The sequence below is a fragment of the Conger conger genome, chromosome 19, assembly GCF_963514075.1.
Source record: "Conger conger chromosome 19, fConCon1.1, whole genome shotgun sequence".
NCBI lineage: Eukaryota > Metazoa > Chordata > Actinopteri > Anguilliformes > Congridae > Conger > Conger conger.
Window position 1 is genome coordinate 8886729 of NC_083778.1, and position 21756 is coordinate 8908484.

Here is a 21756-nt window from a genome sequence, read left to right on the forward strand (position 1 = left end):
GCAGCCAGTCAGTAGAAAAGTTGACACGTCAACCTGAAATGAGTTTTTCCCCAAACAAATTTGTCGAAAGGGGGGCATTCCGGGTGTTTCATGAGCGCCGTTTGGCTGTTGTTTTGAATTTCACGCGCCTGAACCATTAGTCGTCGCGAAAGCGGTCCAAATATGAGTCCGTTTAAATTACTGACAGCTATAATAACCGTCTTAAACCAGAATTGCAGCTGAACGGGTCCAAATGAATTTGGCATTGACGACAGACTATAGACAGCTTTTTTAATTAAAAAAGTACCAGTAAAACCTTTTTTACTTCAGTTCTGAACTTTCATAAGAGTCGAGAGAGAGAGGCAAACTCGGATGGGTCGGGTATCAAAACTTAATCTTTATCTTTTCCGATGATTAGACATTGCCTACGTAGCCGATTTTTTCAACATACACTCACTAAGCACTTTATTAGGAACATTTTTACTTTATTACACCGACTTATTCATGCACTTATCTCATCAGCCAATTGTGTGGCAATAGTGCAACGCATACAATCATGTAGAAACAGGTCAGGAGCTTCAGTTAATCTTCACATCAACCAGAATGGTGACTTTGACCGTGGAATGATCAAACTTGCGTGTCCCAGTCATGTACCTTAACCACTACACTACAGTCTGTCCATCATAACTCTTAAGTGGATAGGCTACAGCAGTAGAAGAAAAAAATAAAATAAAAAAGTCTAATAAAGACCTAATAAAGTGCTCAATGAGTGTATATAAGCAGGAGATATTAAAGAACAAAACAGTTTCCTGATTGTACGGTAGGCAGACAAGACGACATGGGGGCGACATGGTTCAGGCAGTAAGAACAGTCATCTGGCAGTCGGAGGGTTGCCGGTTCGATCCCCCGCCCGGGCTGTGTCGAAGTGTCCCTGAGCAAGACTCCTAACCCCCAAATGCTCCTGACGAGCTGGTCGGGGCCTTGCATGGCAGCCGATCGCCGTCGGTGTGTGAGTGTGTGTACGAACGGGTGAATGAGAAGCATCAATTGTACAGCGCTTTGGATAAAGGCGCTATATAAATGCCTGCCATTTACCATTTACAAGACCTTCCTCACTGATCTGGTCAGGGATTACCGTTTGTACTTACCGCTGGGAAACTCCTTGCATGTGGTTACGCGTTGGCTTGTTCCAGTCACAGCCACAACCCGTGCTGCAACAAACTGTCACCTGTTCGCTTCTAATGGAGCGGAGACCGAGGATGGTCGGCAGACTACTCTTTCCGTTTCTTTGTTTGTTAATGTACACAAACGCTTTGCAAAATTGTGCGTTTAATGATTAAAGTCATGTTGCGCACTTGTGTCAATTTCCCCCAACACGGGGTTGGTTGGCACACGTTATGGGGTTTTTTAGTGTGAAAATGTGAGTGATTTTTAAGATGAGGACAGTTCAAGATTTTGATGTTATACGTTTCTGTCGATGACCTTCAAAGGACCAGAAAATAGCTGTTTCGCCAACCAGTCATGGTCTCCCCGATATAGCAGTACAATGCCACCAGCAAATGTCACATCCCAGGTATTTTCATCACTTCAATCAACTTGTGTGTTCATTTGCGATATGAAAATTATTCCCTAGAATCCGGTTACATTTCATTGATAATACACATAATAGGTTGACTGCTGAAACAAGTGGGCTTCCCATTTCTGAATATGTGGACACCTAGTGACTGAAACGTGGGAAAATAACGTATATGTCGAAGTAACTAAATATTTAAAACAAGCAAAACTTGCAGAAATCGTTGAATAAACGCAAGGTTACAACTGAGTAGAATGTATTTTTTGGGAGCCCTGCAGCTGCCACTAGGGGTCGCTGTTGAACAGGCAGATAATTTACTATTCCAGAAGCGTCAACCGCATGTCGTCAGAGAGCGGAGCTTCAAGAGAGATAATAAATCCACGCGCCGACTTGTCCTCAGCCGGTTCAAACTCCCCGCCGCACAAGGGCATTCTCAGCGTCTGGAAATTCGCCACGCAACCTTCGCGAATAAGAACGAAGGCTGATCCAGAGGCATGCGTCTAAACAGGATTAAATGCATGTATCTCGTGTTTAGCTCGAGGCTTCTCTGTATTCCAACACCATACCAGACTATAAATTCACTCGTCTGTCTACTAAAATATAATATTAAATAAATAAATAAATATTCCAGTTCCAGTTTAAGTGTCACTTTTTCTATTGAAGCCTCACCCACCAACACAGAGCTCAGTTGCTTTCCAACGGATAGCCCAGAAATGAATTAAAGACAACACGCCTAAAATGAATAATATTGTACACTGCATCAAGGTTTTATTTAACAGTATTTTTTTTTTTTTTTTTAGAATATCATACAGTAAACAAGATTTCTGCAAAAGTTAATATATCCATTGTGTTGCATTTCATAAAAATAGTTGCTCACTTAAAGTCTTTGTGACTATCAATAATACATGTAAGTTTTTGTATTTATAGACACACCTGTACAGGGTAAATACACAGCTAAACACAGGCATATGGAACTGAACGGGGGTCCGTGAGCGTGCCGTCTTTCACAGAGTAACTATATATTCATCTCATATAAAAGTACTCGGGAGAGCCGCGAAAGCGCTCGAAGGCGCATTTCGACCGGCCGGGCTGAGAGAACTGTGCAATGCGGAGCAGAACGAACGGGGAGTTCCCGTGTCTTCTGCAGAATGGGGAGGGGAGGGCGGGGGAGTCACACACATGCATACAGGGGGGCGGGTGAGGCATGGCTGATGACCGGATGAAGGGTTTCAGTGTGTCAAGTCACACCACGTTTCCTGGTTCCTAGCCTCCCGGTAGCCTAGCCTTCAGCGTACGGACGGGGTATATCCTGAAAGCGGGATTACCGAGTTAGCCGGATGAGTTCGCCCTTCCGAGACTGGAACATGGACTGAAGTACAAACGGCTGCCAGGGGTTTTACTCTGTGAACCTACCCGACTAACTCTGCAGTCTTGCTTTGTGATATACCCCCCCTGGTTACCTGGTTACCTTCAGTGGTCCACACTGTCAGGCCCTGTTCCCAGTTCAGCATTTTTAAAGGTCCCATATTGTCGGCCTACACCTTTCCCAGTGTTTCATTTTCGCTCCCGATAACTATATTTGTGCGGTAAGCACTGAAATCAATCTCTATCCAGTTTTACACGTCCATTCTCCAGCGCCTCTCATGAGCTTCACCGTGAGCAGGCTGTTTTTAGTGACTGTGTCTTTAAGGCTCATTGATATCAACGAACCTGTGTTCTGATTGGCTGGCTAGATCTGAGCGCTTGTATTTGTTCCGGCTATGCGCTGAAGGCGATCGTATGCAAATGAGCGTATTTGTTGTGATGTCACAACTTCACGGAAGTCCAACCGGCTCGTTTAAATGCACACCGTCTTCATACGAATTGTGTGGATTTATTTGCGGATTTATTTATGGACTGCGTTTTGGTACTTTCACAGTGTTTGTATTACACCTTCAACTCCTTTATAATCCACATAGGAAGGGAAATGTCATTTTCCAGAATATGGGACCTTTAAACGATATTACATGCGTAGGCAACGAGTCAAATTGAGGTTTTGAGTTCTTGGACCATTTTGGCAGGCTGTTGATGTGTGGTAGGCCTTCTCTTGATTCAACTATTTTCCCGGAATCAGGATACTGGTATATTAGGATTATCGGCAACCCAACTCGTGGGTTAAAACTACATCCTGAAAGTGCGTCGTTGTCAACGCAGAAGCCCGCGTAGCAACCAACTGGAGACACACTGCGCACACCTACTCACGCCATCGAATCACTTTTTACAGATTAACCTAAACGAATCAAGCACAGTGAGCCGGTTTAGAGGCTAGCACAAGCCAGGTTAGTGCTTTTCATGAAATTTACTCGCCCTGTAAATTCATAAACATTTGCCAGCGGTTTTTCGCCGAACGCATTTTTAAACCGAGCCGAATCTTAGTAGCCGCGGCTAAAAAAAAACAACAACATCGTTGATCCAGCTCGAAAACTAGCAGCGCAGGCTACAGAGTAACATTGGCGAACCGCTTACTGTACGTGGCAGAAAAGGAAAGGATAGAAATTCCCTGGTTGTTGCAGTGAGTAAACGTGCGGCGCCGGGTGCCGTGGCACTTTGACAGCGCCGGTGTTGTGCGTCTCCAGTGAAGTAACACTCGCGGCGCGGAGGAAAAACACTCATTTCTCCGCACTGCGCTTTGAGCGGTAATTGTTCGCCGCGGGCCGGATCAACGCACCAGAGGCAGCCGCTCGCGAAACGTCGCCGGGGTTTTTCTCGTTAAACGGGAGGTTCCCGGCGATAACTCCGGGAGGTGAAGAATGCGATGTAGAGACGAGGGAACATTTAATACTCATGCACCAACACCACTGCGCTTAGTAAACTCGCACAACAAAGGCTTGTCAAAACATATAGATAATTGCATTCGCCCCCTGCCGTGAGACTTCCTTCACGCGCCGTCACGAATAATTAGCCGGGTCTCGTCGCGAGTGACAAACTAACGCTGATTCTTTGTCTGCGCGTTAACGCTCCCTTTCCCGCTTTTATTTTGACGGATCGCACCTGTTCGGCGGTCGTGAATACGCTCCGCGAGGAGAAGCTTCTAGAGTGGGCCTTCTCTCTGCGCCGTGGCTAGACCTCCCCTCCCTCCAAGAGGAGGATTGTGGGCACTTACCTGCACCTCCGAACCGCGCTCACTTCCCCTGCTGTTACTAGCCACCGTGTGCTCGGCTCAGAAACACAAGGAACATCCACCTCCAGACACAATGTAAGCTCTTCCATCCACCGCCCTACTACAGAGACTCACGGGCTCTTTCCAGAACAATCGCTTATTTTTCCACCTCCTTATTCCTTTCCTTGCTCCTTTTCTTGCTCCACCCATCGGGAGAGGCAAGACAAAGAGGCGAGAAAAGGAAGTGGAGACCGGAGAACCGAGGATGCGTGGATTACGCGGACGGAGTGTCCTTGCTCCTTTGAACATCACACACGTGGCGGACGGGGAGAGGTCAGTCGTCCATCGATCCACAGATCGATCGTTTACACATTCTGAAAAAACGCTGCGAAGGACAGGCTCACGATTCCTTGCTCAAGAAAAGTTTTGAGAGCCTCCTAACTTTTAGGAGTAGGAACATTTAACGGGTTGGTGGTGTTGGTGGACCTTGATCGATTTCCGGGTCAGGCAGAGAAAACGCAGATGAGAGGTAAAAAAAAAAAAGCGATTGGAAAGAGCCCATGGTAAATGTTTGCTAAATAAGCCAAGGAAACAAGCTCCCTCCCCAGAAAGTGACCTTCAAAACCGATAAGAGAAGGGGAGATTTCTTTTGGCGCATTATCAGGTATCAAAGAGGTACAGACCGATACAGACACAACACAGACGTAACAGGCGGCCAGAAGGTATCGTGGCCCACCGGGTTTAAAAACTAGAGTGTTCACTGCCTGCAACAAAGTACCTCCTCGAAAGTTTTTCGATAAACGAGCGATTAGCAGCCTGCGAATGATTGCGTTTTCAGCCTGCCGTCGAAACGTCGAAAACGTCCGCGAAAACGAAAGCTCGCTCCGCGCCCCGTAAGGCACTCAGCCCCGAAACGTATCCCGGAACCCCCCCCCACCCCCCTCTGCTCTAGCCGCCGGAGACTGAACGCGACACAGTGGCTGGGCTGGAAAAATACAAAAAGAAAAAAAAAAAACGAAAAGGAAACTGGCAGGATCCCTGTAACGCATTAAAAAAAAACAAAAAAAAAAACCTTCAGCATTCAAGGTAAAGAAAATATGCATCGTCCGTGTGTAAAAACAAGACCACAGCCACCGGACTTGCCCATCACAGTTGAGTCACAATGGAGAAATGAATCCTTTGTTATACAACTCGTCTAGTTCGTGGTGTAATGTCTTGGGGTTACCATTAGCCCGCCTAAATATATTTTTTTGAGATGATTGTATTTACATATTTCTTCACATATTTATATCCATATATCTCTATAATCATATGTATCATTATTTTAGATATCTTCCACGCCGGTGCGATCTCTGTACAGTTATTTAAGGCAGAGTTCAATGATTAAGATCTTCTCAGTGGAGCTTCAGAACAAAAGCTACTTTCAAGCAAAACCCCCCTCTTCCGCGATTCCTGTCTGAATAAAATATATTATGTATATTTTATTTTGTTTTATTTTTATTGTAAAAAAATCTTTTCCCACGTCCAGTCTTGAGTGTGGGAGGAACGGTGCATTGGTTCTGCGTGCCGGTTGGCTGTCGAAGCAGTCCACAGTGAGTGGGAGGGGCTTATCAAGAGTTCCCAAAAACAGAGAGGAGAAAGTAACGTTCCCAAGCATGCCTGAAGACCTCTGTCCGTCCCGCGATACAGTCTTTTGTTTTTTGTTTTTTGTTCTTTTTAAAGAGTGAATGCTTCCAGTTTTAAGGTAGTGGGTGTAACATCTCAAAAGAATTTTGAAAACAAATATAAATAAAAAATGATTTCCCCCGAAAACTTGAAGTGCTCCAGTTTGCATGTGATGGGGCCTGGTGGTTGGGTGTTGCGTGGGTTAGCGGTAGCGCTGGTTTATGATGAGTTTGGGTTTGTTAGCGGTAGCGCAGGTCGATGATGGGTTTGGGTGTGTTAGCGGTAGCGCTGGTCGATGATGGGTTTGGGTGTGTTAGCGGTAGCGCTGGTCGATGATGGGTTTGGGTGTGTTAGCGGTAGTGCTGGTCGATGATGGGTTTGGGTGCGTTAGCGCTGGTCGATGATTGGTTTGGGTGCGTTAGCGCTGGTGGATGATGGGTTTGGGTGCGTTAGTTGTAGCATTGATCGATGATGGGTTGGGGTGCATTAGCAGTAGCAATAGTTTATAATGGGTTTGGGGTCATTAGCGGTAGCGCTGTATATGATGGGTTTGGGTGTGTTAGCGCTGGTTTATGATGGGTTTGGGTACATTAGCAGTAATGCTGGTTGATAATGGGTTTGGGTGCATTAGCGGCAGCGCTGTATATGATGGGTTTGGGTGTGTTAGCGCTGGTTTATGATGGGTTTGGGTACATTAGCAGTAATGCTGGTTGATAATGGGTTTGGGTGCATTAGCGGTAGCGCTGTATATGATGGGTTTGGGTGCATTAGCCATTAGCGCTGGTCTATGACAGGTTTGGGTGCATTAGCGGTAGCGCTGGTCTATGACAAGTTTGTGTGCATTAGCGGTAGCGCTGGTCTATGATGGGTTTGGGTGCGTTAGTGGTAGCGCTGGTCTATATCGGGTCTGGGTGCGTTAGCGGTAGCGCTGGTCTATGATAGGTCTGGGTGCGTTAGCGGTAGCGCTGGTCTATGATGGGTTTGGGTGCGTTAGCGGTAGCGCTGGTCTATGCTGGGTTTGGGTGCGTTAGCGGTAGCGCTGGTCTATGATGGGTTTGGGTGCGTTAGCGGTAGCGCTGGTCTATGCTGGGTTTGGGTGCGTTAGCGGTAGCGCTGGTCTATGACGGGTTTGGGTGCGTTAGCGGTAGCGCTGGTCTATGATGGGTTTGGGTGCGTTAGCGGTAGCGCTGGTCTATGCTGGGTTTGGGTGCGTTAGCGGTAGCGCTGGTCTATGCTGGGTTTGGGTGCGTTAGCGGTAGCGCTGGTCTATGAGGGGTCTGGGTGCATTAGCGGTAGCGCTGATGAGGTTATCTGCTCACAGTGGAGGACCCTGACCGCAGCGTGCCGGGCAGCCTATCGGAGCCGGGGATTCTCCAGGGCCCGGGGGAGACCGTGGCCTTCTTGTCCGGAGCCCTCCCCCCGCTGGGGGTGTGGTTCGGCTGGGCCTTCCCCCGGCTCTCCGGGGCGTTCCCGTTGCTTTGGCCGCTGCCCGCGTTCCGGGCGAGCTTGCCGCTTTTCTCTGCCCGCTGTTCCCTTTTCTCCCTGGCGGGGGCGCTGTTGTGGTGTCCCGTGGCCAGTTCGGCGGGGTCGGGCTTTTCCCGCCGTGCCCCCGGGCTCTCCGGAAGCCCCTCCCCCTTGGCGCCGGCGCGGTTGCCGCGGTGACGGCGGGTGGACCTGCCACTCTCGCCACGCCTGCCCCGCCCTGGCTCCGGCCCTCGGTCTCGCCCCCCCACCGGGGGAAGTGGTTGGGCGGGCTCAGGGGGCGGGGCCGGGTGAGATGAAGGCGATGGGTTGGTCAGAACAGTGTCGAGGGGCGGGGCTACTTCCGACAGGCTTGGGGAGGCTGAAGGGCGAGCATCCCAGGGGGCGGAGCCGTCTACTGAGAGAGAGGCGGGAAAAATCAACCAATCAGTGATCAAGAAATCAGTCAAGCTTCCTGGTGCCCAGTCCCCAACCAATCAACGAGCCTGGATTAAGTCAACATTTGGAAACTATCAAGTGCAGTTTTACAGCATTATTTTGCATTGAGTCTCTGATAATTTGAACAATTTTGAACAAAAAACATAAAAAGTTCAAAAACATAAAAATATAACATTAACAAGACTAAAAAAAAGTTGTTTCAGGCATTTTTGGTTGACTAGAATGCACCAAATTGTGTGAGAAGTAACTTGAAGGTCACAGTTTAGGGTAAATGTTAATTGAATCCAGGGCATTGTTGATTATGTTTCCAGTAGTTTTAACCTTGTAATGCCAATTTCAAACTGGGTGTGGCTCACTTCACAAACTAGTTTCGGGTTACTGTGTGCGAATGCACCTTTCCATCAACGATACCTGGGTCAAATAATCATACGCTCAAACACTCAAATAATTATTTTGGATTAAAATACTTATCTGTGCTCGACTAATCTTGCCTGGTGCAACTGAGCTGACCAAGAGGACCAAAGGGCGGGGGGTTTGCGTTTTTTGAGAGTATTTCATCGCTCCCAATACACCAGGACAAGTAAAGTGCAGGCTAAACAATGATGTATTTGACCCAGGTCAGCCATCCTCCGCTAAATCCAGACTGCCAGAATCAAACAAGGGCGAACGTTCCACAGGGCAGTGCATGAAAGGGTGTTGAGTCGGCTGGGGTAGCTGTTCTCATTACAGTACATTACATTAATGCCATTTGGCAGACACTCTTATCCAGAGTGCCGTACAGTTGATTAGACTAAGCAGGAGACAATCCTCCCCTGGAGCAATGCAGGGTTAAGGGCCTTGCTCAAGGGCCCGACGGCTGTGCGGATCGTATTGCGGGTACACCGGGATTAGAACCGCCGACCTTGCGTGTCCCAGTCCTTTACCTTAACCACTACGCTGCAGGCCGCCCTATGTTCTCATCGTATGAACTACGTTTCCCAGGCTCCCCTGCAGGACAGGTCATGCCGGGTCGCTGCCGCCGTTTTGGCCAAGCTTCACTGAAATGCTTCCAGCAAATCCGGCCCTGGTTTTCTTTCCTCCCAGGTAATTGACAGAATAATTAGCACTGCTGATTGGCCAGACGGGCTTCGACACCTGACCCCCCCCAGGTGAAGGGAGGTGGAAGAACCAGCAGTTCCTGGCTCTTTGATGAACCAAGAGAGGAGCGGCACTATGCTCACTGTCATACTTATATATAGTTCTGTATTGTATCGTGATTGTGACTTTGTCATTTTTTTTGCTGCTATTTCACCCTGTCTTGGCTAGGTCTCTTTTGTAAAAGAGGTTTTAATATCAGTGTGACTTCCAAGTCAAATAAATGTTTATATATTCTTCTTATTCTTCTTCTTATTATTATTACCATTATTGTCCTGCTTTTCAGAGTGGGCCTCTTGCTTGTTACTTTGAGTTACGGTCATGAAGATAATATATATATTTTTTTCAAAGTCAAGTGCAACAACCTCTTGTATTTTTCTCACAGAGACAGATTCACACCTGTCGCGACCTCATACCCATCATCCTCGGCGGCGGTCTCCGGGGCGACACCTGTGGCAACCCGGCTAATCTCAGCTGCCACCTTGCGTACAACCGCTCCTTATCTCGCTCCTTATACCCGCCCCGCTGTCACTCCCGAGAGTGGCTCGCGCTATCGGTTCGCTATCGGTTCGCACACCGCGTTCGAAGCGGCGCGTCGCCCCCGGAAAGCTGTTGTCGCCGACCCCCCGGAGAACAGACCGGTGTGAGGAATCAAACAGGACCTGGAACAACAGCTTTAAATTTTCCGATTCAATTACCTGTCCTTCCAGCTCACGAACCGCGGTCCCTGTAGAAAAGCATTTCTGTCGCGTGTCAGACAATTGGAGAGACACCGCTGCCCCCGAGGACTACGTTTTGCCGGGACAGTGTGAAAATTGAAAAGCTTTTTCTTCAGTCGTTTACTTTAGCGGCTTATTAAAATGTCCGCCGCTCTCCGCTGGTACGGAAGGGAGCGCGGGACTCGCCTGCGGTGATAACCTGACGCAATTTAAATCAGACGAAGACATCGAACCACTGCCACGCTCAGCCTGGGACCGCAGTGTGTGTGTGTGTGTGTGTGTGTGTGTGTGTGTGTGTGTGTGGGAGCGCAGTGTGTGTGTATGTGTGTGGGAGCGCAGTGTGTGGGACTGCAGTGTGTGTGTGTGTGTGTGTGTGTGTGTGTGTGTGTGTGTGTGTGAGAGCGCAGTGTGTGTGTATGTGTGTGGGACTGCAGTGTGTGTGTGTGTGTGTGTGTGTGTGTACGCTTGTGGTATCAATAACCTCTGCCGTTATTTTGGGTATGCTTCACTGACAGAACGTAGGGAACACTGCGCCCTAGGGAACTTCAAAGCGCTAGGTGTGTGTGTGTGTGTGTGTGCACCTGTTTGTATGTGCTGTGTGTGTGTGCGCGCGCGTGTGCCTGTGTATTTGTGTGTGTGTGCGCGTGCCTGTGAGTGTGTGTGTGTGTGCGCCTGTGAGTGTGTGTGTGTGTGCCTGTGAGTGTGTGTGTGTGTGTGTGTGTGTGTACGCTTGTGGTATCAATAACCTCTGCCATTATTTTTGGTATGCTTCACTGACAATGTAGGGAACACTGCGCCCTACAGAACTTCAAATCGCTAGGTGTATGTGTGTGTGTGTGTGCCTTTGAGTGTGTGTGTGTGTGAGTGTGTGCCTCTGTATTTGTGTGTGTGTATTTGTGTGTGTGTGTGTGTGTGTCTGTGAGTGTGTGCGTGCCTGTGAGTGTGCGTGCCTGTGAGTGTGTGTGTGCCTGTGAGAGTGTGTGTGCCTGTGAGAGTGTGTGTGTGTGTGTGTGCGTGTGTCAACAGGAGTGGCCTGGGAAACCTCCCACTGGCCTACCTCATACGGTTAGTAATATCTTTGATAATAAATAATGAATACACAATTTACATGCTGGATAAGTGGTGAGTGTTAAGTGTTGATTCCCTTGCGTTCTGAGTACGGAACATTATACGAGGGTGTTAAAACTGCTGGATTACTCAATTAAATATTTTACGCAATCCTCACTTCCCCCACAGCATCCAAAGCTGCCTCCCACATGTTCAGCACTGAACTCACTGTCATTATTATTATGTTTATTATTATTATTATTAGACACACTGACTCACTAAAATCATTCTCTCCCTCTCCAGTTTAGCTACTGTGTGGTGAGCACAAAATGGCTGCCATTGCACCACCCAGGTGCTTTCTACGCAGTGGTGGTGGTTAATGCGAGTTTCCCCCTCAGAGTGCTATATAAAAGCTATTTATTATTATTATTATTATTATTATTATTATTATTATTACAAATAGATATATTATTATTATTATTGATACTATTATTATTAATAGCGCAGTACTAAAGGAGGCAGATGGCAGACTTTCACACCTGTGACGGACAGCAGCCTTCAAGGCTCAAACAAAGTCCTTCAGTGATTTATCTGTTAAAGTGATCTCAGCATCGGTGGCAGCTGGGAAGCCCTCCAGCTCTCCATCGGCAGGGAAGTTAGAGCTCTCCAGAGTCCCCCCCGAGCTGGAAAAACAGCCACACGGCTCCCCCCCTCCGCGTTTACGGGAGGGTTTGATCATTTTCAGGAGGGGATGTCTGTACCAAAACGCCCAACGCTGTGGCATTCCACTGCTCTCCACTCTCAACCTCAACCCCTCGGTGACATCACCAGCATGTCATTAGAATGTTCTCAACTGAAGATTCTAATGCTGATGTCACAATCACTACTGGAGACTGAAATCAGCGGAGTTCTAGAACACTGATTTATAATTGTGGAAAAAGAAAAAAAAGTTTCCAAAAAACCAGCTCTTGAAAGAGGGGTTAGATCAGGCAACCGAGCCTTCGAGAGCTTGCTCGGGATATTGTACCAATTGCATCAGGACGGAAGGCCCCTCCACCAAGCAGATCCTTCACTGAATGACACGAGTGGCTTTAAAAAAAAAAAAACTTTTCTTCAATTTTTCACCCTGAACGCTCCCGCCAAATATTAATCAGCCTGCTGGGAATTCCGCCCCTGGTTTTGTGCCGGTGCCGTCCACATTCTGTCCCGGACCGTGGGACCCAAACCCGACTCTAGAACAGCACCTTACCCGGCTGAGCCACTCAGCAGCAGGCCGGGCCCCAGGAGAGCTGCCTGACTGACACAGGGCCCTGACCTGTAGCCCCCGCCTGACCTACAACCCCACCCCACCGTGCAGTTCATCTGTAAACGCTCCCCCCTCCCCCCCAATCAACATCCGACACATATCAACACAACTCCCATCGCATGCCCAGAACGTAGGCGTAAACCACTTCACTGGATTCAAATCCCACTCGCGCAGAACAGAAGCCTGCCGTGTGGAAACTGTTCAGAACACACTTTGAATTTATCACCCATGAATTCACCCACTATCGCCTTTGGCCTGTCCCCTACCACCCCCGACGTCCCCCCAAAAACTACAGCCCGTCTCCAAATTTAAAGACAGAGACTCTACAGGTCTTTTAGCTTTTTAGCTGTAAATTAATTTTGCCACAGACACTGCCCTGTTAGGGACAGTTAGGGACCCTTGAAATTAATATTGTTTATTAATTACCTCAGATGTCTCTTTTGAGCTGAGAAAGAGTTCTCCGCTTTGTGTTTTTGTGACTGCAGAACCATTTCAGACTCCAGTGAAAAGCAGATCGGTTTAGAGGTGGTATCCACAGGGATGAGGTGAGAACTGCATATAACATGCTCCGGTGACTGACAAATGATGCCATTTGCTTTCATTATTTTTGGTATTTTGAAGAGATGGGTATTTTCCCCTGTCCACAGACCTGTGTTGGTTTTGAAAGGAGACCTTGTGGAGGCTGTTTGATTGATTGGACAGCCCGAGGAACAAACCCAACCCTGATAGGAGGGGGGGGGGGGGGGGGGGGGGGGTCCTGCAGGGAAACCAGTGTGTTCTGAACAGGAAATACTACACTACACACGACACACTACAGACTACATACACACACACACACACTACACACACTACAGACTACACACACACACACATACACACACAGACTACACACACACACACACACACACACACAATACACACACTCGCACTCACACATACACACACTCACACTACATATACGACACACAACAGACTACATACACACTACACACTGCACATACTATACACCACACATACTACACACTACACCCTGCACATGCGACACACTGTATACACAATATATATTTCACAACACACACACTACACACACTTCAAACACAATATGCACCATGCACACTGTAGATCCTGTACACAGTGCACATGCTACACACACTATACACCACACACACACACACACACACACACACACACAAACACTGCACACTACCCACCACACACTGCATGCCAGCCCAGTAGCCACACCTCAGCACACCCGGACGAGCAGGCAGGCATGCAGGTGGCTACGAACCGTGTCTTTCGAGAGGCCCATGAGGAAGAAGTATGGAGAGCCATGCTTGTCACTTTGCAAACACATGGAGAAGTTGGAAGGTACCATTCCTAAAGGAAGGGGAGGAAGGGCCTAGACCAATCATTAGAGTTAAAACAGAGGCGCCCAGGCAGACAGTTAGTCAAGAACACGAGTTTAGCACAAGCAGAGCGCCCTACTAAGGGCTAAAGGGAAAAGAGACAGAAACACGATATTAATGGAAAAGATTAATGCTAATAGCTGAAAAGCAGTGTTTGCTATGAGCAGATTAGCAGCGGTTAACTCTTCGATGCACAGGGGCTGGGAAGCGACGCCATTTGCTTCTTCATATGATGAAAGGAAGCAGAGAGGAATAAGTCTGCCCCCTTAAAAGCAGAATAATTTCAGTCTGGCGCTCTCACTGTGTCACATTACAGTTATTTAGCTGACTCATTGGTCCGAAGACACTTACCCTGCAGCCTGCGTGCGTTATGAGAAGTTACTCTGTGATCAGCTGGTTATCAGACAAAGGAGGTCAACAGCTCAACCAGGAGGTGTGTGTGTGTGTCGTGTGTGTGTGTGTGTGTCGTGTATGTGTGTGTGTGTGTGTGTGTATGTGTGTGTATGTGTGTTGTGTGTATGTGTGTGTGTCATGTGTATGTGTGTGTGCGTGTCTGTATGTGTGTGTATGTGTGTTGTATGTGCGTATGTGTGTGTGTGTGTATGTGTGTTGTGTGTATGTGTGTGCGTCATGTGTATGTGTGTGTGTGTGCGTGTGTGTATGTGTGTCTGTATGTGTGTGTATGTGTGTTGTATGTGCGTATGTGTGTGTGTGTGTATGTGTGTGTGTGTGTGTGTGTGTGCGTCCTGTGTATGTGTGTGTGTGTGCGTGTGTGTATGTGTGTCTGTATGTGTGTGTATGTGTGTTGTATGTGCGTATGTGTGTGTGTGTGTGTGTGTGTGTGTGTGTGTGTGTGTGTGTGTATGTGTGTGTGTGTATGTGTGTGCGTCATGTGTATGTGTGTGTGTGTGCGTGTGTGTGAGTTTTTATTTCCCAACCAACAAGCCTGGAAGGATTTCAGTTCGCCTGACAAATGATTAAAGTTCCGGACCTTTCTATTAGCAACGCAGGCGATACAGGCGAGCGTGTTTAATGACATGCCGCAAAGTAATCTTTCATTTTGGGCTTTGAAAATGACTCGAAAACAAAAATTCAGCATCAAGACGAAACGCACAAATCAACTTACGTCTCGCACAACAGTGCGAATTAGGCAGAAAATGACAATTTCAATCAGCGACCGCTCTCCGCACGCCCGAAAACCATCTCTTAAGCGGCGAAGCCGTCGTGTTCCTGCATCGTTAGTCGTTTATCGAAACGTATCGCCCTTCTGAATGAAGAGGGATCGCCTCTCGGTGAATAAAGACGCACAAAAAAAATTATCTTTGCCTAATAAACCAATTTCTGTTATTCACCGAGGCAAATAGGCCTATTTGGATAGCAGACGACGCGTTAATTGGATTCAGCCCGCGGTGCGGAACAATTCAATAGAACGGCAATTTGCTGGTCGTGTCGAGGCCGTCTGTAGCTCCTCTTCAAGTCAATCAGGCTGTGACAGTCAAAATGGCCTCTTTGTAACGGGGACAAAATAACATTAGGGCGCTAATAGCTAACCGCTAACTCATTTAGCCCTTCCTCTCAATTGCGGCTACGGAAAACGGGCGGCTGTTAGCTTGGAAATTGAACGTGTCCTTATGGGAATCGCGTTAGCCACGTTGGCCTTACCCCCCCCCTCTGGCAGGCCAGCTCTCAGTGCCGGTTAGAGCTTTTGAAGCACGGCTTCTCGCGGTGATTTTTGGGCCGATAACAGTGATGTGTTGCCGAGCTTTTCGGGCGGAATGAGCGAAACGCTCATTTCAAATCCCGCGAGCTGTAATTTAGACTCCAGCCGATAAATATAGATTATTTATGGATTTGTTTTGTCAGCCGGAATGCCCGTAAGCCTTTGAATATTTGGGACTTTGATCATTTTTACAGACCAGAAACCTGTAATCTGATGTTTATGCGTACGTATATCTGTGTGTGTGTGTGCGTGTGTGTGTGTGTGTGAGTGTATGTGTGTGTGAGAGAGTGCATGTATGTGTGTGTGTGTGTGTGTGAGAGTGTGTGTGTGTGAGTGTGTGAGAGTGTGTGTGTGAGTGTGTATGAATGTGAGTGAGTGTCTGTGTGAGTGTGTGAGAGTGTGTGTGTGTGTGAGTGTGTATGACTGCGAGCGTGAGCGGGAGGGGCCCCCGCGGGACCCACCATATTCGGGGACCTGGCCCGTGCCCCTCTTCAGCAGCAGGCGCACCCTGCGGCCCCCGGCCTTGATGAGCTCGATGGCGCGGGCGTGCGTCATGTCCCGCGTGCTCTCGCCGTTGATCTCGATGATCTGGTCCCCCACCTGCAACAGCAGCACAGCGCCACAGGGGGGCGCCAGTGAGACAGGGCCCAAACTCGCTCCATGAGCTGGTCCCCCACCTGCAACAGCAGCACAGCGCCACAGGGGGGCACCAGTGAGACAGGGCCCAAACTCACTCCATGAGCTGGTCCCCCACCTGCAACAGCAGCACAGAGCCAGAGGGGGCGCCAGTGAGACAGGGCCCAAACTCACTCCATGAGCTGGTCCCCCACCTGTAATGGCGTGTATGAGTGGACAAGGACTTGGGTCACATAGCCAGTGTGTTGCCTGTGACTTTGGAAACACTTTGGCGTGCCTGCTTATGTAAAATAATAATAATACTGATAATGAGGATCACGATAAAACAACGACAACAACAACCACCTAATTAAAAGGCCTGGTTTAGGTACATGGTCCTTCAGGGCCGAGAACTGCTGGTTTTGTCGTGTCTAGGAAACGACAGAGTCCAAATCTTCAATTTGTCGAAAAACATCTTCGCGAGGGAAAAGACGACACCAGGCAGCAAGATCTTCAGGAAAATCAGACTTTATTAGCACACGTGCATAAAGCCGGATCAGCTCTCCAGAACTGAACCCCGACTGGCATTTGTACACCCATTTTATACACAGTTACTCCACCTACAACTCCTCCTCAAACCTCATTCTTTACAAATCACCCACACTTTTCTTATCGTAACTCCTCCCAACACTCCTCCCACAACGTCATTGTGGCAAATTGCCAACGGTCCTTATGCTCTGCCAACTCTGTACAAAGTTCAGGGCATTCTGCCAACTACGTGTCCTCACTTCACCCCGCACCTGCTCTTGGCAAACTACCAGACCTCAGAAAGTTCTGGATGCCCTCCCTCTAACACGTCATCCATACACGTCACTCTGTATCTTTCGCTTTTATAAGACGAACTAAGCAGCAGTAATCATTGAAAATATACAGACAAAGTAAACATTTCATTAATATTCACTTCTAATATACTTTTCTAATCTACAGACATACTAAACATTTGATTAATTATTCTCTTCTAAGGGAGTAAATGTACGTAGCATTCTTTGCTCTCATTTCAACAGTTTTCACTGTGGTTTCTTGCGTTTTCATAAGCTCAGCTATAATTAATGTTCTAGGTCAAATAGATACACTCCTGGCATAAAACATCGAGAGTCCCGGAGAAATCAGCTGTACAGTCATATCTCGCTCTGCCCGTGTCCTTGACAGTTTGGTCTACACAGTTCAAGACGGCCCCCCCCCTGCCAGCTGGCTGGGCTCACTGTGTAATCCTAGCACAATTTAGCAGTTAATCAGTTTGAAACTATACAGGGTACATATCATACTTTAATACAGATATATTGATAAACTTTTAGCACACATCGTCAAGAGTTTTGGAGGAACCAGCCTGCTCACTAAGGCGGAGTCTGATTTTGACTTGTGATTGGTTATCATGCTTTTAGGAGGGAGATCTTTCGTTCTGTGAATTTTCCCCTACAGTTTTCCACCCTCCCTTTACCTGGGAGTCAGGTGTGAAGCCAGTCTGACCTATCAGTTGCACTAATTGTCGAAGCGATCCAACCGCAGCATATACCTCGTGTACATTTGGAACGGGCCTTACTGAAATACTGCCTGTGTCTGGCTCCGTTAAGGCCTGGCCGACCCATCCTAAACTGGGCTCGATTTCAGCCGTGGCAACGATCGCTAACGGCACCACGAAAACGGCGGTCTCTGGGCGACCTTTGGAGTTCCTTATTAACGGAATGGCCGGACTCTTTATGCCTGAGGGGATACTCCATCAACATTTTAGCCTTTAAGCCCGGCAGTATATTTTACTGACTCCTGTTAAATCACTGAAGCCATTCCTCAGCAGCGTGGACGGTGTGTGTGTGTGTGTGTGTGTGTGTCAATGTGTGTGCATACGCATGTGTGTCTATATGTGTGTGTGCGCATCTCTGCATTAATGTGTGTGTGAGTATGTGAGGTGTATAGTGAGTGTGTGTGTGTGTGTGTGTGTATGTATGTATGTATGTATGTATGAGTGTGTCAGAATGTTTGGAGTACCTGTATAAGTGTGAGTGTCTGTGTGCATGTGATAGCTTTATATTCCACAGGACACTCAACCTTGAAAATAACTCTTAAACCTCTGACATAATTCAAACACTAAGATCTGGTTCAGCTAATTCAATATCAGAATTATTTAAGCTGTATTGTTAAAATGAATGAGAATAATTTGTTGTGTCAATATCCCCTTTGAAGAATAGTTTTTCTGGAATGTCACTGTGTTCCAGAACTTTCATTTACCAGTGCTGACTGTTACATCAGCATTAGAATGTTCAGTAAAGACACCTTGAAGTCTTTATTAAAGATAAACGAAAGCAGACAAATATTGGGACAGGACCGTCATGAAGCCACCTTACTGGCTGAGAAGCGAGACGAGCCCCGCCAATCAATCGCGGAGTACGTCGGGAACAGCCAATCGGAAAAGCAGACGGTGACCGGTGGACACGACTCGCCCGCGAATCATATCCCTGAGTGCTCGACACCAAACTGATTCGTCACGCCGATCTCTTCAAAGGAATGATTGAGCGATTTGATCGATATCATCAGTAAAACGGACAGGGGAGGGAGGTCTGCTTTTAGCACTAGGTTGTTCGTTTGTTTAATACGACAGAAGTATCAATTAACACGCTTCACCAGAAGCCGGTGCAATTATTTATGCTTTTATTTAGTTTTTTTTTTTTTTTTTGCCGCCTCTGAAATGTGTCAACTCCATTTAGGCTTCAGAATTAATAGCGGAGTCATTTGCTGGAAATGGGGCCGGCTATTTTTCACCCGCGGTATTAATACGTCCTTCATCTCGGCGACGGCGGACAGAGTGTCGGCGGTAATTAGCGTCGCCGTCGACGACCGCCTGTCGCCGTCGACGACCGCCTGTCGCTGTTGGTTTTGCGCCGCGTGATGTACGTTCGCGTCTGGTTGGCCAGACTGCCTTCACACCTGACTTCCAGGTGAAGGGAGGGTGGAAAACCGTGGATCCAGTCGATCCCAGGCGATCAGAAGTTTCTGAGATACTCAAAACACCCTGTCTGGCACCAACAATCATTCCACAGTCAAAGTCTCTAAGATCACTTCTCCCCCCCCCCCCCCCCCCCCCCCCCTTGGTTGATGTGCACATTAGTCGAAGCTCCTGACACATATCTACATAATTTTATGCATTGCACTGCTGCCACACAATTGGCTGATTAGACAATCGCATGAATAAATAGGTGTAATAAAGTAAAAATGTTCCTAATAAAGTGCTTGTGGAATGTATGCGGCTGGTGGATCTCAGCAGGGCCTGCCTCCTCAATGAGGAATTATCCATCCATCCATCCGGCCATTATCCAACCCGCTTATTCCTGGTCAGGGTGGCAAGGGGGGCAGGAACCTATCCCAGCATGCATTGGATAACAGGCAGGAATACACCCTGGACAGAATGCCAATCCTTGACTGGACACACACACAATTCACTCACAAACCATGAGAAATTAAGCCCAAGAAAATAAATGAAATAATACATAAAATAAATTAACTCATTTTCAAACCTTTGGAACAAACTGCCTTTTACTGTTGAAAGGATTCAATGTGCTTCCTCTGCACTCTCAGAAAAGGGCTGATCTCCATAGAGGAAAACTTCTTAGAGTAGAGTCACAGAGTTCATAGAGATCAAAGAGTTCTCCATGGGACCCTCGATCACACGTGCAGACAAAGAACCATTTTGCCCGACACGCTAGACAGGGCTCTATGGAACCACAGGATTGCTTTTGTTATCGTTTTTTCTGAGAGTGTACCGGGAGCTTAAATGAAACGAGGGTTTGGGCTTCTAAACTGGACCGCAATCCAACCTCCAATTATGCCCTGTAGGTGATGACAAACGATCCGCGGAATGGCGGCTAATTAGGCGGCCAATGAGAAGCGGGCGAAGCAGACGGTGCTTTCGGTCGTTTGGCAGACGCTCTTATCTAGAGCGAGCCGCAATGCAAAGAGAACAAAAGTGCTTCCGTCAGAGTAATGTGAACAACAGAGCCAGGCCTGGCAGACTGCGTTCCCCCACCGACCACTGTGTGTGCGATATCACCACGGCACCAAGAGCAACTCAGCCACACCGATGAAATACAGGGCGGCCTGTAGCGTAGTGGTAAAGGTACATGACTGGGACACGCAAGGTCGGGGGTTCTAATCCCGGTGTAGCCGCAATAAGATCCGCACAGCCGTTGGGCCCTTGAGCGAGGCCCTTAACCCTGCATCGCTCCAGGGGAGGATTGTCTCCTGCTTAGTCTAATGAACTGTACGTCGCTCTGGATAAGAGCGTCTGCCAAAATGCCAATAATGTAATAATGTAAATATCCTGAAAAAGAAACTTTAAAATACCATGAAATTAACTTAACCTCTATACCATCAACATTTGTCCTTTACTAAGCTCTCTATTCCAACAACATTTGGCCTTAACTTTTACTTAAAATTTTAGCGCAACACCTTAAATTCACGAAATCAGTTCGGCGAGTCAGTCTTAGCGACCGCAGAAGTCGCCGAACTGTATTTGTGAATAAAAACAAGATTGTTTTTTTTACCTGCTCTTTCAAGTCGGGGACAAAATTGATCGGATCCCAGCCGCGGTGTACTGCGGTGAATTCGCGCGCAACGTCCGCCTGTCTTTTGATAAAAGCACCAGCCGCGCACAGCCGCATTCAACAGGCAGAGCAATTACCGCGATGAATGGGGGAGACTCCCGCTAATGGCCGGAGTAATTTCAGAGTAAGAGGGATTTTTATAGGTGACAAGGCTAGGCATTTAGCACCATTACATTAATCACGGTGGTTGTGGGAGTAAAGGACGTTTCGGCCATAAATGGAGCCTCTCGACACGGCGAGTCATCGTTGGTTATGCACTTAATGTGCGTGACATATCTTTCTGTCCACGCCATTAGCATAATTGCGAACCCGCCACCGTTCTCTAGATGCGTCACTAAATGCAAGCGCGTTAGGTTTGGTTCATGTTGTCCGTTCGCATTTTTCCACAACAAACATGCGCGCGGACGTAACCTAACATCGTTCCGAGGCGGTCTGTGTTAAGTAATCGTACGTATGAGCCCAATGTCAGTCTGTAAAAGAACGGTAATCTTTCATTTCAATGCTTACTAGGTCAACTCTGTAGGTTATATTATAAAAAAAGAACAGAATTCTAAGCCAGTGTTCCAGAACTTTCGGTTACCATCGTTACGTGATTGATTGTTACATCAGCATTGGAAGATTCAGTTAAAAACATTCTAATCACATATTTGTGATCTCACACCTAAAAGGGTTAATAGAACTATCTCACTATGTGATATACGCTACCCGGTCCTAAAACAAGAACCTTTAATCCGTTCCAATAAACCCCGAATTAATTCTCCGTCAAATATACGTTTCCGGGAAAGCTCGCGTTGGGGTCAGCAGAAAGAGGGAGCCAGCGCTGAGTTTGGGGCTCAGGGTGCTAATTCAGTGCCCGTCCTCTCCCTCTGGGGTATAAAAGA

General features: G+C 47.6%; 1 protein-coding gene across 1 annotated transcript in view; it reads right to left on the bottom strand.

Moving 5' to 3' along the window:
* Positions 1 to 7663: 7663 nt before the first annotated feature.
* The window catches only part of LOC133119324 (membrane-associated guanylate kinase, WW and PDZ domain-containing protein 2-like), a 196690-nt gene continuing 182597 nt past the window's right edge, over positions 7664 to 21756 (bottom strand). The window contains 2 exon segments of the mRNA XM_061229860.1: positions 7664 to 8232; positions 16070 to 16208. Coding sequence (XP_061085844.1) covers positions 7664 to 8232; positions 16070 to 16208 — 708 coding nt within the window.